The 18,365-nt window shown below is 42.0% G+C and overlaps 1 protein-coding gene across 1 annotated transcript in view; it reads left to right on the top strand.

Moving 5' to 3' along the window:
• LOC106600856 (uncharacterized) overlaps positions 1-14,366 on the top strand; it is a 30,859-nt gene extending 16,493 nt beyond the window's left edge. Inside the window, exon 8 of the mRNA XM_014192576.3 lies at positions 20-14,366. Within this exon, the coding sequence (XP_014048051.1) occupies positions 20-270 (251 nt within the window). The 3' untranslated portion in view covers positions 271-14,366. The remainder of the gene's footprint in view (positions 1-19) is intronic.
• Positions 14,367-18,365: the final 3,999 nt, after the last annotated feature.

The following is an 18,365-nucleotide window of genomic DNA, read 5'->3' on the forward strand; positions in this document are numbered from 1 at the left end:
GCGAACTGTTATGCAACAGGTATTGACAACAGAGGGGAGGACAACGAAGAGGACTATGTGAATGTTGAAAACGTCTGTTACCAGAGAGGTCTGGAGGGAGTGAAGGGTGTAAAGAAGAATGAGAAGGAAAAAGGGCACAGCTATGGAAAATCAGAGGATGTCTATGTCAACGGGGAGGGAAACACTCAAAGAAATGGTGTTTGTGGGGGGTCTCATGAGAAAATGAACAGTGAAGATGATGAAGATGATTATGTTAATGTCTCTGCTTAGGACAATGCTGTAGGCGTGTTAGTTGGGTATAGCTTAAGGCCAAAAATGTAAAAGTAGGCTACAAAAAAAGTTGACTAAAATCATTCAAATCCGCCATTAAAATGCAACAGCTGTTTAGTGTATCTATTGGCTGGCTTTAGGACTGTGCAGCAATTAGCTCGGAGGGAAGCTGCCAACATGTGTGCCTTTCTCTCAGCGTTGAGCAGAGACAGTACCCAACAGCTTGCTTGAGGTCAGCTATTTAGGCAGTTCGCCGATTGTTTTGAATTTGATGTCGGCATTTGAACTCGGCCTTGTAAGTCTCACAGCCAGTTTTATGCACCGGCTACTTATACATTGGTGTCGGCATAGGCAGTGCATCCAATAGGCTAGGGGAAGATAAGCTTCCCCTAATGTAAATAGAATGACATTTCCAAAATTAGCTATTTAATTAATTGTGCCTTAAACAGAAATAAATAACATCATTACAAATACTACACCAGAGAATATGATTTGTGTCACGTTCGCTATCTTCAAACTCCCGATCACAAATAAACCAAGGCGCAGCGTGCATGGAATTCCACATCTTTTAATGAAAATGAAACTCACCAAAACAAGAAAACAGGAGACACCGCATAACACGGTGCCTGACTGGTCACACGCTCCCCACGGTAAGCACAGGGAGTTGGCTCAGGTCTCAACCCTGACGCCGCCAATCTCCCCGTGTGCCCCCCCCCCCCCCCCCCCCCATTTTGGGGGGGAGCTGCCTCTCGGGCTTCCGTCGTTGCCATGACTCCCGATCTCGTCGCTGTTCCTCCCTCACTGCTTCCACCTGTTCCCATGGGAGGCGATCCCTTCCGGCCTGGATCTCTTCCCACGTCCAGGATCCTTTGCCATCCAGGATGTCCTCCCATGTCCAACTCGTCTTCCCCGTAGGCGCACGCTGCTTGGTCTTTTTGTGGTGGGATCTTCTGTCACATTCGCTATCTTCAAACTCCCGATCATAAATACACCAAGGCGCAGTGTGCATGGAATTCCACATCTTTTAATGAAAATGAAACTCACCAAAAGAACAAAACAGGAGAAAAACGAAACGTGACGTTCTGGGGCTGCTCACAGGCAACTACACAAAAACAAGATCCCACAATCACAGGTGGAAAAAGGGCTGCCTAAGTATGATTCCCAATCAGAGACAACGATAGACAACTGCCTCTGATTAGGAACCATACTCGGCCAAAAACAAAGAAATAAACAACATAGAATGCCCACCCCACATCACACCCTGACCTAACCAAATAGAGAAATAAAACTTCTCTCTAAGGTCAGGGCGTGACAATTTGACCATAGAGAATCATAAGCTTCTTTTAAAAATGAGCTGTTTGTTTTAAATGAGTAATTTGGGCAGCAGGTGGCAAATAGCCTACAAAATAGTTGATTGTTGAGTTGCAGCAGTCAGTGAAAGCAGTTTAGTAGGCTTAGGCCGATCTCAATATTTTAAAATACAATCATGGGAAAAACATAGTTTAGAAAGCAAATGGCTATTGCTGAAAAGAGAAGACAAAGGAAAAACTCTAATTTGTCTTCTCAAGTCCCATTTGAGTAAACAGTAGCCTCTTATTGGCACCAGAGGAGAGCATCAACCATATCCCCAGCACCATATTCACTGTCTTTATCATTGGATCCCCAAACATTTGTTCTTAGTTCTACATTTTTTGAACGGGGCATGCTAAATTTAGATGGTGAGGAAAGCACTTTTAAAGATAACCAGGCATCCTCTATGAGGTCAATATCCTTCCAGGATACCCGGGCTAGGTTGATTAGAAAGGCCTGCTCACAGAAGTGTTTTAGGGAGCGTTTGACAGTGATGAGGGGTGGTCGTTTGACCGCGGACCTATAGCGGATGCAGGCAATGAGGCAGTGATCGCTGAGATTCTGATTGAAAACAGCAGAGGTGTATTTGGAGGGCAAGTTGGTCAGGATAATATCTATGAGGGTGCCCATGTTTACGGATTTAGGGTTGTACCTGGTGGGTTCCTTGATAATTTATGTGAGATTGAGGGCATCTAGCTTAGATTGTAGGACTGCCGGGGTGTTAAGCATATCCCAGTTTAGGTCACCTCTGCCAATATCCAGCAACTTCGCACATTCACTAAAGAGGAGTGGGACAAAATTCCACGGGCCACAATTAACAGCCTGATCAACTCTACACGAAGGAGATGTGTCGCGCTGCATGAGGCAAGTGGTGGTCACACCAGATACCGACTGGTTTTCTGATCCACGCCCTTTCCTTTTATTAGGTATCTGTGACCAACATATGCCAACATATGCATATTTATATTCCCAGTCATGTGAAATCCATGGATTAGGGCCTAATGAATGTATTTCAATTGACTGATTTCCTTATATAATCTGCAACTCAATAAAATAGTTGAAATTGTTGCATGTTGCTTTTATATTTTCGTTCAGTGTAAATGAACACTTACCTGCCAATGAATACAAAAGTATTTGATAAGCTGTTGGGGCAGGAACTGGAACACGCTGCCATACATGTAGATCCAGGGCATCCCAAACATGCTCAATGGGTGACATGTCTGGTGAGTATGCAGGCCACGGAAGAACTGTGAAATGTTCAGCTTCCAGGAATTGTGTACAGAGCCTTGCGACATGGGGCCGTGCATTATCATGCTGAAAGATGAGTTGATGGCGGCGGATGAATGGCACGACAATGGCCTGAGGATCTTGTCACGGTATCTCTGCTCATTCAAATTGCCATCGATAAAATGCTATTGTGTTTGTTGTCCGTAGCTTATGGCTGCCCATACTATAACCACACCGCCACCATGGGACACTCTGTTCACAATATTGACATCAGCAAACCGCTCGCCCACACACGACGCCGTAAACGCTGACTGTAATCTTCCTGGTACAGTTGAAACCGGGATTCATCCATGAAGAGCACACTTCTCCTGTGTGCCAGTGGCCATGGAAGGTGAGCATTTGCCCACTGAAGGTGGTTACGACGCCGAACTGCAGTCAGGTCAAGACCCTGGTGAGGACGACGAGCACTCAGATAAGCTGCCTTGTGACGGTTTCTGACAGTTTGTGCAGAAATTCTTTGGTTGTGCAAATCCAGTTTCATCAGCTGTCTGATTTGCTGGTCTCAGATGATCCCGCTGGTGAAGAAGCCGGATGTGGAGGTTCTGGGCTGGTGTGCTTACATGTGGTCAGCGGTTGTGAGGCCGGTTGGCCGTATTACAAAATTCTATAAACATGAAGTTGGAGACGGCTTATGGCAGTGAAATTAACATTTAAATCTCTGGCAACAGCTCTGGTGGACATTCCAGCAGTCAGCATTCCAATTGCATGCTCCCTCAAAACTTGGGGCATCTGTGGCATTGTGCTGTGTGACAAAATTGCACATTATAGAGTGGCCTTTTGTCTCCAGCATAAGGTACACCTGTGTAGTGATAATGCTGTTTAATCAGCTTCTTGATATTGTTGGAATCGGATAAACTTTGAACATTCAGATATAAAAAAAATGATAGAGAAGAAGCCTTGAATAGAAAGAGTGAAAGAGACTGGGTTTCATGTCAGAAGTTAATGGTTCTCTGTAGGAAGAACGATAGCTTTGGAATGTGTTGGGTGGAAGGGAGGAGAACAACGGGTTGAGATAGGGGAGACAGTTGGACATCTGTGGACTAGGGGAAGTAGGGGTTGAGGTCAGGAGGTGAGGTCAGTTCCCCTTAAGGGAGTAATCAGGGTTTAGTATCTGGTTACTTTCTTCCTGTTCAACCATAAGATGTAAGGATTGGAGAGAAGGAGGATTGTCTTAAGTGGGATGTATATAACTGTGATAGGGAAAAATGTTTTGCTGTCTGAATACACCTGTGTCAACCCTTTGAGAACAATTAAACTTGGTTAAGCTTCTCTAATGACCATTAGTTATTTACGCTGAAAAATAAGAACCTAATAGTTGGTGTTGTCGGCAGGATTCACCATGATTTTTAATCTAACCAAAGAGTCCAGATTGGTGGAACAGGAGCAGGCACAGCAAATAAGGTAGGAAAGTTCCTACACCTGTTACCACTCATTTTGACATCGTGGGGTAATGAGAATCGTAGGCTGAATAATTATAGGATACGGACCTCGAGAGACTGAGTTAATTTGGCAGGCCCAATGTGTAATGACCGGTCGTAGTTTTGTGGTATATGCTAGTACCATAAAGTAAAGAGTAAGTCCCGAGCAGGATAGATCCTGTGGAGGGTAAGCCTCATAGCGAGTAAGTCCTGAGCAGAATAGATCTGTGCAAGGTAAGTCTCATAAGTCCCGAGCAGGATAGTTACTTTCCTGTGGAGGGTAAACATTTTCAAGAGTAGGTCCCGAGCAGAATAGATCTGTGGAGGGTAAATCTTGTAAAATTTTGAGAGTGAGTCCTGAGCAGAATAGATCTGTGGTCGTTAAATCTCAGGGAGTCCTGAACAGAGTAGTCCTGCATTAGTCTCAGCTACAGGGGCCGGGAAGCGAGATGTGTGAGTGTGTATGAATGTTTGGACGATACTAGTAAGTATTCAGCAGAGAGAGAGTGTCCAAATTATTAAAAAGGCTAGTCTGTTATTATTTAACACCGTTGGGGGGTGACGCCGGGACAATAAAACAAAAAATGGTTTCTAAAGGCCAGGATACTCCCGGGGAGGGAGGAGTAGAAAAGGAAAATGTTACCATAGCCTTAGAGTATGATCAAAACCAAGAACCAAATAAATGGTGGGGAAAATTTGCGAAATTGGACAAAATTGGTACACATTTTCCGGTAGATGGAAAGTTTAAAAATAGTCAAGAATGTATTGATGCAATCGTACTGTGGAACACTGAGATCAGAGAACGGTCGAAACCACAATACGCAGGCATCCTGATCACAGCATTTTATCAGCAGCGGATAAAACTAGAAAAATAAAGATCTGCTAGGTAAATAGGACCAGGCAGTAGACAAGAATGAGGCGACAAATAAAAAAATAGGAATGTCCAAAGGGCATGCACATAGATTAGATGAACAGAAACTGGAATTGGCTAATGAGCTAGAAATGAGTCAAAACCTAAATCAAGAGTTAGAGACAGACCTTGAGGATAGGCAAAACAAAATTAAACAACTCAGGGTTACGCTTCAACAGTATCAGAACACGTGTGGCGGAGTATATGCAATTGCAACTCCTCCGCCGTTCACTCCATGCTATAAGGTGAAACAGGTCACAACTGGGGGAGAACCATTATACCCCTCTCTTAAAGAGGAAAAATAGTGATATGGGTTGCGAGAGGAGGGGTACAGGCACATAACTAGTCCGGACATAATGGTCCCGGACTGGATAGTGGATCAACACGATCCAGGTAATCATAGAGAGGTGAGACCAGTACGAACACACGCAACCCTGGTTACATATTATCTGGGACAAATAGTACCAGGGGAGAACAACACTATTCCAGATGATGCACAGCCCCAAGTACAGATACAAATACAGCATCATCAGCCACTGAGCGTGATCGAAATGCGTAGTATTATGAAAGAAGCACCAGATCCAGTAAGAGAGGGACAGGAATGTATCAGTTTCTTGAGGAGACAAGGTCAAATTTTTGGGCTCCATGCTGGTGATTACGGTCATATTGTACGCTCGCTGTTGCCAAGGGCCATGTTGCCAACACTCGCACAGGGGTATAGAACGTCGGCTTGGTCCTCAGGACGAGAAGCGTGTGACCCAGCGACAGCCAATGATGAAATTGAAGGATTCTTAACTACGGTTGGGAATGTGTTGTTTCTGACCAGATGCTAGTAAAATTAGTAACTGTACTCAGGGTGCAAAAGGAGTACGTGATTATGTGGACCGGATGGATGATGCGTTGCGTACTAACCAAACAATGGGGGATCGATATGATCAAAATGTAGGAATATGTACGTCAGCTTTGATGACAGGTTTGAAACCTGTTACCGAAACGGCTATTGCAGGGGTGGTGGATCAGCATTCTCACTGGGAAGAGATAGTACAAGCAGCGTTGAGAGTAGAATCTAATTCCATTTACTCCGCAGCAGTACGAGTGGTTAATGCTGCCACTGTGAAAGTCACTAACAGTGGTTACAATGGCCCAAATAAGACAAATGGACAGGGAGGGAAACGTGGTGGAACCACGTCAAGGTGTACAGCTGTAGATTCCTGTTTTAGATGTGGTGCCGTTGGTCATTGGAGAAATGAGTGTAGGGAGGTACTGGAACCTGCTACTTTGGGAGGAAATGCCACTGTAAAAGCGTTTGCTTCTTTGTCAAAAGAGCAGCAGCAAACCCTCTTAAAAGCAGTGGGACAGGAACATTTTGCATAGCAGTACATCGTTTGATCAATAGTGGTTCATAGAGATGACGGTTTTATGTGAAAGGAGACGTAGGCGGTCACGTCTCACACAACTTTCTAATAGATACAGGTGATCAGATATCACTGATTCCATACGATGAAAAATTGGCTAAATTTGCGACAGGGAAAAGTATCACGTTCTGCGGGGTAACAGGAGCACAATCTAAGGCGATACAACTATTACCTATGTCATTAAACCTAGGACCAATGACAATACCAGTATCATTTTATATGGCTATGGGTATAAAACCGATTTTGGGGTTGGATAATATTTGCGAGATGCCGGGGGAATGGATTCTGAAAGGTAACAAATTAAAATTGGCAGCAACAACGGCGAAAGCAGAGCAATTGTTGTTTCAGGACCATCCATTATGGGCAAAACATGCATTAGATTGTGGTCTAATCAAAGGTTGCCTGTTGTGGTTGAGGGAGAACCGCCGCCACCAATGAAGCAATACCCTATTAAACCGGAGGCTGAAAAATCGGTGGCGGAGGACCTTCCAATATTACTTGAACGTGGCATGGTGATCCGCGGACCAGCTCGATGCAACATCCCTTTACACCCAATAAAAAAAGGACTAAAATGGCGTATTACTGTGGATTTTCGGGGCATAAACAAACATGCTGTGAAAATCACACCAGTGGTAGCAGATTTGGCAGACCTATTGGCATCTATTCCCTCCGACTCAGAATGGTACAGTGTGTTAGACATGAAAAACGGATTTTGGTCTGTGCCGGTGGCTTAGGAGTCATGACACTGGTTCGGGTTCTGTTGCCAGGGGGAGCAATTTACGTGGGCTAGAGTACCGATGGGATTTACAAATAGTCCCCCTTGGTATCATTCTGCATTGAAACAATCGTTAAAAGGGTGTACATTTGAAGGTTCTGTGTTGGTACAATACGTGGATGATTTGTTATTAGTGTCAAAAGAGTCATATGCGAGACCTCGCCACATTGGTAGACTATTTGGCAGATCAGGGTCATAAGGCATCGTATGAGAAAGCACAACTAGCAAAGCAAGAAGTAACATATTTGGGGATTGCGATTTCTAAGGGCACGAAACACATTACCCGGGATCGGGTAGAAACCATGTGTTCTTTGGCACGGCCAAACACTCCTCGCACGCTCAGGAAAACTTTAGGAGTTTTCAATTTTGTTAGACATTTTATTCCGTAATTCTCTAAAATTGCTGAGCCACTTACAGAGTTGACGAAAGGGGGGAAGGGTTCCCAATGAGAGGATAGAGTGGAATCAAGAGTGTGAGGAAGCGTTTGTCGAGTTAAAGAAGCAATTGTGTCAAGCGCCAGCATTGTGATTGCCAAACCTAAAATTACCTTTAAAAAATGTTGTTCATGAACATGAAGGACATTGTAGCGCGGTGGTTATGCAAAAACATGGGGGTAGAGAGAGACCACTAATGTACTGGAGTATATCGCTAGACAAGGTGGCAAAAGGAATACCACCGCGCCTTAAGGCGGTACAAGCGACTGAAATGGTAGTGCATAACACGGCTTCCATTACAATGGGTCAAAAAGTAGATTTGTATGTTCCACACGCAGTTGCAACCATAGTGAACAGCACGAAAGCACAACATGTTACTAGTGCAAGATGGACAAAATGGGAGTTAACGTTAAATGAAGGTAAAATAAAAAATTATTTTAAAAAAAGTATGGCCTGGGTTAAAACCTGTTGGGGCTCGGGGGCAGTATTGAGACATTTTGAAAAAAATATGTGCCCATTTTTAACTGCCTCCTACACCAACTCAGAAGCTAGGATATGCATATTATTAACACATTCGGATAGAAAACACTCTGAATTTTCTAAAACAGTTTGAATGGTGTCTGTAAGTATAACAAAACTCATATTGCAGGCAAAAACCTGTGAAAAATAGATCCAAAAAAATGTGAATTTTGTGACTGTACTATTTAGTGTCATTGTTTTATAGATACCATAGTGAGAAAGGATTCATTTCGCAACACCTACGGCTTCCACTAGATGTCAACGATCTTTATAAAGTTGTTTGAAGCGTCTATGATAAACAGAGAGCAAATTAGAATGCAAGGAAGTTGACATGTCATCACTTCATTTTTTTGCGCCTGTGCATAAATCTGAGAAGCGTGAGTTTGTCATCATTGTTTATCTAGACATAGGATAGGTTGTGTGAAAATATTACTGATGTTTAACGTTAAAAATGGACCAAAAGATTAATGCTAAACAACATTTGACATGTTTGAACGAACGTAAATAGATTATTTACTAGGTTTTTTTAGCTTTTCGGCGTGATTTTACACCCCCCCCCCCCCCCCCCCCCACCACGTTTTGTGGGAGCATAATGAACGCTAAGTACTTGGTGTTATTTGGACATAAATTATGAACTTTGTCAAAAGAAACCACATTTGTTCCGGACCTGGGAAATCCTGGCAGTGCCTTCTGATGGAGATAATCAAAGGTAAGGGGATATTTACAATGTTATTATCGATATTAGATGATGCTAACTGTATAGCATAGCTTATTGTTCTTAGCATAGCACCCCGTTTATTGCAAAATATGATTTCCCAGTAAAGTTATTTTGAGATCTGGCCATTCGGTAGCAATTACGAGATGATAATATATTATTCTTTGAATGACAATATTATAATTTACCAATGTTTTCGAATAGTAATTTTGTTATGTTCACCGGAAGCATTTCAGAGAAGAAAAACATCTGAATTTCACGCTACTGTAAAATGCTGTTTTTGGATATAAATATGAACTTGATGGAACAAAAAATGCATGTATTGTATAACATAATGTCCTAGGAGTGTCATCTGATGGAGATTGACAAAGGTTAGTGCATAATTCTAGCTGGTTTCTGCTTTTGGTGACGCCTGGCCTTGAATTGAAAATGGATGTTTGTACTTTTGTGTCTATGTACTGTCCTAACATAATCTAACTTTATGCTTTTGCCGTAAAGCCTCTTTGAAAATCGAACAATGTGGTTAGATTAAGGAGATGTTTATCTTTTAAATTGTGTAAAATAGTTGATTGTTTGAGAAATTGAAATTATTAGATTTTTGATGTTTTGAATTTCCAGCCTTGTTAGCAATCCCGACTCGGGGTTCATTGCTAACCTGTAGCCCCAACAGGTTAAGATTCTTTGTACAACAGTCAAGTCTCCACTAGATGGTAGAGCAGGCTAAAATACTGAAGTTATATGCTTTTTCGGGTTTTGGCTATGATGAGACCTTTCTGCACATTTCAAACCAAATCCTGATAAAATTGTAGTCTAGACAAGGAAAAGAGACTCCCTTACCTGAACAAATAACACCTTCGTCGTTACCATGATTACAGTTATGTGTTCCTCCTGTGTGTGGGCACTGTGTTATGGAGCACTCACTGCCAGAGCAGCCAACATCATCCTGCCAGATGGGCCCACTGCCCTGACCAAAGTAGGTCCCCTCTGGGGCACTATCAGCTCTCCCACAGCCAATTTATTTTCCTGACACCACACTCCGAGGGCCCTCAACTCCTCCCTGTAGGCCGTCTCGTTGTTGTTGGTAATCAAGCCTACCACTGTAGTGTCGTCTGCAAACTTGATGATTGAGTTGGAGGTGTGCATGGCCACGGAGTCGTGGGTGAACAGGGAGTACAGGAGAGGGCTGAGTACGCACCCTTGTGGGGCCCCAGTGTTGACGATCAGCGGGGTGGAGATGTTGTTACCTACCCTCACCACCTGGGGGCGGCCCGTCAGGAAGTCCAGGACCCAGTTGCACAGGGCGGGGTCGAGACCCAGGGTCTCGAGCTTGATGACGAGTTTGGAGGGTACACTATGGTGTTAAATGCTGAGCTGTAGTCGATGAACAGCATTCTCACATAGGTATTCCTCTTGTCCAGATGGGATAGGGCAGTGTGCAGTGTGATTGCGATTGCGTCGTCTGTGGACCTATTGGGGCGGTAAGCAAATTGGAGTGGGTGTCAGGTAGGGTGTCAGGTAGGGTGTAGGTGATATGGTCCTTGACTAGTCTCTCAAAGCACTTCATGATGACGGAAGTGAGTGCTTCGGGGCAATAGTAATTTAGCTCAGTTATATCAGTTATTTAGCTCACATGTATCCCTCTTGGTGCCACAGGCCTTCCAGTGGTAGGGTTATACCACAACCCTTCAATGTCTACTTGGCACCCCTGTTCTAACCACTCCCACATTTCTTTCCTGTTAGTTTGCTGCTGTAAATCTTTGAGACTCACAATTGCCAGCCTTCCTATTCACAATATTCACATGTGGTTCTCTAACACTTTCTCTCACCAAGGCAGCCGCCTTAGCCATTTCGTCTGCCCTACGATTACCTATGGCGATTTTATCTGTGTGACTAGTATGAGCTTCACATTTCACCACTGCTAATTTACTGGGTAACTGACATGCTTCTAACAATGCCTCTACCTCCAGTCCATTTTTTATTGGTGTTCCTGTCACTGTTAACCTGTTGGGGGTAGGGGGCAGTATTGACACGGCCGGATAAAAAACGTACCCGATTTAATCTGGTTACTACTCCTGCCCAGTAACTAGAATATGCATATAATTATTGTCTTTGGATAGAAAACACCCTAAAGTTTCTAAAACTGTTTGAATGGTGTCTGTGAGTATAACAGAACTCATATGGCATGCAAAAACCTGAGAGGATTCTATATGGGAAGTGGCCTGTCTGACAAGATCTTGTTCTTCTTGTCTCTGTTTATTGAAGACTGAGGATCTTTGCTCTAACGTGACACTTCCTACGGCTCCCATAGGCTCTCAGAGCCCGGGAAAAAGCTGAACGATATCGAGGCAGCCTCTGGCTGAAACACATTATCGCTTCTGGCAAGTGGCCGATCAGAGTACTATGGGCTTAGGCGCGTGCCCGAGTCGACCCCATGCTTTATTTTCTTTCGTCTGTTTACCTAAATGCAGATTCCCGGTCGGAATATTATCGCTTTTTTACGAGAAAAATGTCATAAAAATTGATTTTAAACAGCGGTTGACATGCTTCGAAGTACGGTAATGGAATATTTAGAATTTTTTTGTCACGAAATGCGCCATGCTCGTATCCCTTATTTACCCTTTCGGATAGTGTCTTGAACGCACGAACAAAACGCCGCTATTTGGATATAACTATGGATTATTTGGGACCAAACCAACATTTGTTATTGAAGTAGAAGTCCTGGGAGTGCATTCTGACGAAGAACACCAAAGGTAATAACATTTTTCTTATAGTAAATCTGACTTTGGTGAGTGCTAAACTTGCTGGGTGTCTAAATAGGTAGCCCTGTGATGCCGGGCTATCTACTTAGAATATTGCAAAATGTGCTTTCACCGAAAAGCTATTTTAAAATCGGACATATCGAGTGCATAGAGGAGTTCTGTATCTATAATTCTTAAAATAATTGTTATGCTTTTTGTGAACGTTTATCGTGAGTAATTTAGTAAATTCACCGGAAATTTGCGGGGGGTATGCTAGTTCTGAACGTCATATGCTAATGTAAAAAGCTGTTTTTTGATATAAATATGAACATGATTGAACAAAACATGCATGTATTGTATAACATAATGTCCTAGGTGTGTCATCTGATGAAGATCAAAGGTTAGTGCTGCATTTAGCTGTCTTCTGGGTTTTTGTGACATTATATGCTAGCTTGAAAAATGGGTGTCTGATTATTTCTGGCTGGGTACTCTGCTGACATAATCTAATGTTTTGCTTTCGCTGTAAAGCCTTTTTGAAATCGGACAATGTGGTTAGATTAACGAGAGTCTTGTCTTTAAAATGGTGTAAAATAGTCATATGTTTGAGAAATTGAAGTAATAGTATTTCTAAGGTATTTGAATAACGTGCCACAGGATTCCACTGGCTGTTACGTAGGTGGGACGATTTCGTCCCGCCGGCCCTAGAGAAGTTAACCTAATTAGGCAAGTTAGTTAAGAACAAATTCACTGGATGTTAGCCAGGTGGGACGGTAGCGTCCCACCTACCCCAAAGAGGTTATTAAGATGGATGCTACACACCAGGGCAGTTACCGGTGTCCCTACAGAACCCACTCCAACTGCAAAGCCAACAGCTCCCCTTACATCAACATTACTAAAGGTGAGGTGGTAGTTGGGAAACAAGTGTTGCCTAATCTATATGTTTGCCTAATCTATATGTTTAAGATTCAGAGCCTTGATAGAGACAAGAGAGTGATTACCTTGTCCATCAACACACAGTTCTCAGTTACAAGGTGTGAATATGGAATCACATGACTTTCAAATTGCTGTTTACTTCCTTCCCAGTGGTCCTGCTAGAGCCCAACATCTCTCTCAGTCCTCCAAATGGAGGGATGTTTTGGGAACCTCAATACTAATCTTAGTATTGTAACATTACTTTTCATCCTTCATATCACTTTTTTTTTGCTTTTATATTATATGAATTTGCTATCTACAATTATTGATCTGTAGGTCTCAGCCTTGAAATACTGACCTTTTCCTCAGCATCCATGGTCCCCATCATCGCCTCTGGAAGGACTGGTGGGTTAGCACTCCTGTTTCTGCTTCTGCTTGAAACGTAAACAATATATCACTGTACTGTAAACTCAAAGGCTGAATCTGAACTTGATTTACGCCTTGAGTTTGAAAAGTTAAGTTAAGCAGCATCTCAAACATCGGCCTAAAGACTTTTGTTGATGCATCATTTTGTTTGGATGTTGTTTTTTTTATTCCCCAGACTTTGCTGTTGCGAATATTCATGAGCACACTGTTATGCAACAGGTATTGACACCAGACACAACAGAGGGGAGGACAACGAAGGGGAAAAGGAGGAGGACTATGTGAACGTTGAAAACGTCTGCTATGAGAGAGGTCTGGAGAGAGTAAAGGGTGAAAAGAAGAATGGGAAGGAAAAAGGGCACATCTATGGGAAATCGGAGGATGTCTATTGTCGTGGACGAATCAGAATTAGTTGGGTAACATAGATAATTAAGATGTTTTATTAGTATAATATGCTTATTTGAGGTACTTGTCATTAGAAAGTGTCCATTGGACTCTGGTGTCTTTTCAGTTGCATGTCTACCTTAGCTGGGGCTCAGACACTTGGGGCCCAAAGAGAGGAGAGGTCAGACTTGTCGTCATGGGAATGTGTCTTTACCTATGCTTAAACCATGTGAAGGGATGGCGTGATTATTGGGGAACCAATGACTTGTCTCCACAATGTCTGTGAGCAAGTCACACCCTCCTTTTCCTTATTGTGGGGAGGTTTATGGCAGTGTCTGGGACCATGGTCTCTTAGATCTCACACTTATCCTGTGATAATATTTGGCCTAGAGGCTCACTCCCTCCAGTGAGCCTGTCCAGGAGTGGGGTCAAGAGGGGGTTTGCTTGAGATGGGAGTATCTAGAGTTGACAATTGATATATGCCATTGGATGAAATAGTTCTGTTCAATACCGTACCAGGGAGGGACAGTTCTAAGGAGACCAGATACTGGGCTATACCATTAATCCTGTTGACATAGCAGTTACTGTCTGATGTGTTTTATGGATATCTGTCATACAAAACGTAACCTTTGTGAACTGTTACTAAGTATCTGTGGTTTGTCAATGTACGTTGAAGGGGCTGTATCGTTGCTATAAAAGATCCCTGAGCCATTCTGTAAGCACCTCATTAAATGATTCATTCGAGAGAATGCATTGGTGGGGTCAAGAACTTTTGCAAAAGTATCTTAAGTATTAAAGATGTAGTTTTAACTCGGACTGGTGTGTTTGTAAATCCTCATTTGGTAATGCGGAAATTAGCCACCACACTATGTCAAAGAGGAGGAGGGTGTAAGGGAGGGAAAGGGTGTTTGTGGTGGGTCTCATGAGAAAATGAATAGTGCAGACAATGATGAAGATTACTTTAATGTCTCTGTCTATGACAATGCTGTACCACATGACATGAATGAAAACGTTTATCAAAACTATTAGGAAAAGTAACAGTGTGCAACAGTAGTAACAGTATGCAACCTGTCACTAAAGTGGCGGCAGGTAGCCTAGTGGTTAGAGCGTTGGACTAGTAACTGAAATGTTGCAAGATCGAATCCCTGAGCTGACAAGGTAAAAATCTATCGTTCTGCTCCTGAACAAGGCAGTTAACCCACTGTTCCTAGGCCATCATTGAAAATAAGAATTTGTTCTTAACTGACTTCCCTAGGTAAAAAAAATAAAAGTAACTAATTTGCATCAACACATTGATTTGGTCCTTTGTGACATGTAAATAATGTTAAATAATAATTCAGATGCAATAGTATTAGAACTATAGTTGACACTTAAATTAGACATTATATTGCTTTATTTGATTTAGCTTTTTGTAACCAATCGAAATGTTCAGCATATTTGATCCATTGGGTCGAGGGTGCGGTGTCACTTTGTGTCTTTGATCAGTTCCTGTGTTGTTGAGGAACTAGCATTATGTGTTTAACTGTTGGGTGATTTGCATTAAACTGAACTGGATCCTCATTGCATGTTTTGGAGATTAACTTTTATGTCTCCACTATTTCTTTGAAGGGGAGTAGAAGGTGTTCCACCAAGTGAGACGAGGTCCAACCATAAAAATAATATGAGCACTGGGAAGTAAAAGGTGTGACTCTCGACTCGCTATTTTGGGCCTTTGCCTTCCTAATCTACTTCCTTAGGTCAAGACCATCAAGCTCTCACTTTTGATTCTCCCTGGTTTGTCTATCAATCAAACAGGGTACATGGGCTTTACTGGCAACAAAACTGTTTACCCAAGATACAACAGCACAAATTAGGAAGTAACAGGAGCTGGGCCCAGCAAATTCACCAGACAGTTTCCGACAGAGACTGGCCATCACACATTTTACAAGAAAGCTTGTTCAGTTCTACAAGAGAAAATACCTTTCTTAATTTCTAAAATGAAGATCAAAATATTGAAAAGTCTCCTCTATCTGACAATGGGTGAGTTTAACTTCCAAAACGTTCATATCTGTCAGCAAAGGGAGAACACTGCTTTGCTTGAAATTAATGTTTTTAACAGCTGCTTATTGGATAAAAGTACTCAGCGATAAATCCTACATTCAGTTGAGAAATGTGTTTCAAATGTTCATGTCAATCTAAATCAATGTCAATTGGAGATTTGCTTGAATCTCAAGTAAAGATTTGGATCTCTGTCAGTAAGGGGGAAGAATGAATAGAGTAATCTGTCCAGACTATCATAAATTGCCAGCAAATAGTCAAATGACCTATCAATGTTTAGTAAAGGGGGGGATTTTCTCAATCATATCATTGACCAATAAGGAAAGATTGACATCTGCCAGATAATTGATACATGCAATTAATGTAATATTGGTTGTATATACAAACAGAGATGCCTAGAAGCCTTGGGAATGAGAATTGATCATACAACCTTCCTCCATGGACTGGATACAGGACAAGAGAGATAACAAAGGCATTTAATTACATTTATAACATGTTTAGGTGTAACCTTCTCAACCCAAATCCAACCACCATTGACCAATCAAATGATACCAAGTTTACAGTAACCTAAACACTCCCAGGACCAATCTTCACAGGGTGTCACAGCACAGACAGAATTACTGAGAAGACAATAAACAAGTTCACACCGAGATCTATTCGAAGAACCTCCCTAAAGTCAAGAACCACAGACAGATAGGACAACCGCCAACACAAAACACTTTAAGTTATTTTTAAAGATCCTTACTGTCATTTTATTTTTTGTAATTTCAAATGGATTTCTAAGTCTTTTTGTAAATGATTGTAAAGCCCAATATGGATTATACAAACAGAGATACAAGTTACCAAAGAGATCATCCATCCATATAGATAGCATCAGAGTTATCCTCAGTGAACAAGTTTCAGATAGATAGCAGACATGGATACTATAGTATTATTCTATCCTATTCAATCGTCAGTCCTCTGAATACTGTAACAGAGCGATACATCTTGGCCTCACAGATGGGGAAGGGCTTACCTGTCCTTGGGCATTGTCCTTTGTGCTATCCTTGTGTTCTTGGACCATTTGTCATGCAGCTCCAGTATAACATGAAAGTAGGTCACTTCTGAAGTAGTGGTGGTGGCTGGTTAGAAATACAGCAATAGTTTAAGGCAAAAAAACAACAACCTAAATGTGAGAGAGGTGTAAGATGAAATCCAACCAAGGTCACATAGTGGTCATCACTTTATTCTAGGGTTCAAAATCTAACAAACAAACTAAATGGATATATGAGCCACTTATAAGCAGTTAATAGTTCATCATTATAGCATAGCACATGCTTTAGGTTCAATTGAATTTAGATCATGCTAAATAGAGATTCTCACTATCCATCATGCTTCCCCTTTTTAGAAGCAGGGTTTTTTTAAACACGTTCTCTGGGGAGTGGTTGACAGGGTTAACTTGAAAGAGAAACATTGGGTTTGTGAGATATTTTTAAAACAGACATTTCATCTCACATACTGAACATGTTTCTTGAGTCTGAAGTTGAACAGAGAAGTAGGGAGGTGTTAACTAGCCAATGGATGTTGTTGCACTACCTTTGTCTAAGGGACTTGGGTCTGAACCTGAATGAATGTGTGCATTTATGTGAGAAATCAGTTTATGCTCATACAGTTGAAGTCGGACGTTTACATACACCTTAGCCAAATACATTTAAACTCAGTTTTTCACAATTCCTGACATTTAATCCTAGTAAGAATTCCCTGTCTTAGGTCAGTTAGGATCACCACTTTATTTTAAGAATGTGAAATGTCAGAATAATAGTAGAGAGAATGATTTATTTCAACTTTTCTTTCTTTCATCACATTCCCAGTGGGTCAGAAGTTTACATACACTCAATTAGTATTTGGTAGCATTGCCTTTAAATTGTTTAACTTGGGTCAAACATTTTGGGTAGCCTTCCACAAGCTTCCAAAAATAAGTTGGGTGAATTTTGGCCCATTCCTCCTGACAGAGCTGGTGTAACTGAGTCAGGTTTGTAGGCCTCCTTTCTCCCACATGCTTTTTCAGTTCTGCCCACAAATTTTATACAGGATTGAGGTCAGGGCTTTGTGATGGCCAGTCCAATACCTTGACATTGTTGTCCTTAAGCCATTTTACCACATCTTTGGAAGTATGCTTGGGGTCATTGCCCATTTGGAAGAGCCATTTGGGGCTATGCTTTAATTTCCTGACTGGTGTCTTGAGGTGTTGCTTCATACTATCCACATAATTGTCCTTCCATATGATGCCATCTATTTTGTGAAGTGCACCAGTCCCTCCTGCAGCAAAGCACCAACACAACATGATGCTGCCACTCCTGTACTTCACGGTTGGGATGGTATTCTTCGGCTTGCAAGCTTCCCCCTTTTTCCTCCAAACATAATGATGGTCATTATGGCCAAACAGTTCTATTTTTGTTTCACCAGACCAGAGGACATTTCTCCAAAATGTACAATCTTTGTCCCCATGTGCAGTATTTTTATGGCAGTTTTGGAGCAGTGGCTTCTTCCTTGCTGAGCAGCCTTTCAGGTTTTGTCTATATAGGACTCGTTTTACTGCGGATATAGATACTTTTGTACCTGTTTCCTCCAGCATCTTCACAAGGTCCTTTGCTGTTGTTCTTGGATTGATTTGCACTTTTCGCACCAAAGTACGTTCATCTCTAGGAAACAGAACATAGCCTCCTTCCTGAGCGGTATGACGGATGCGTGGTCCCATGGTGTTTATACTTGCGTACTATTGTTTGTATAGATGAACGT

Source organism: Salmo salar, chromosome 03 (assembly GCF_965601325.2).
Source record: "Salmo salar chromosome 03, fSalSal1, whole genome shotgun sequence".
In the NCBI taxonomy this organism is placed as follows: domain Eukaryota; kingdom Metazoa; phylum Chordata; class Actinopteri; order Salmoniformes; family Salmonidae; genus Salmo; species Salmo salar.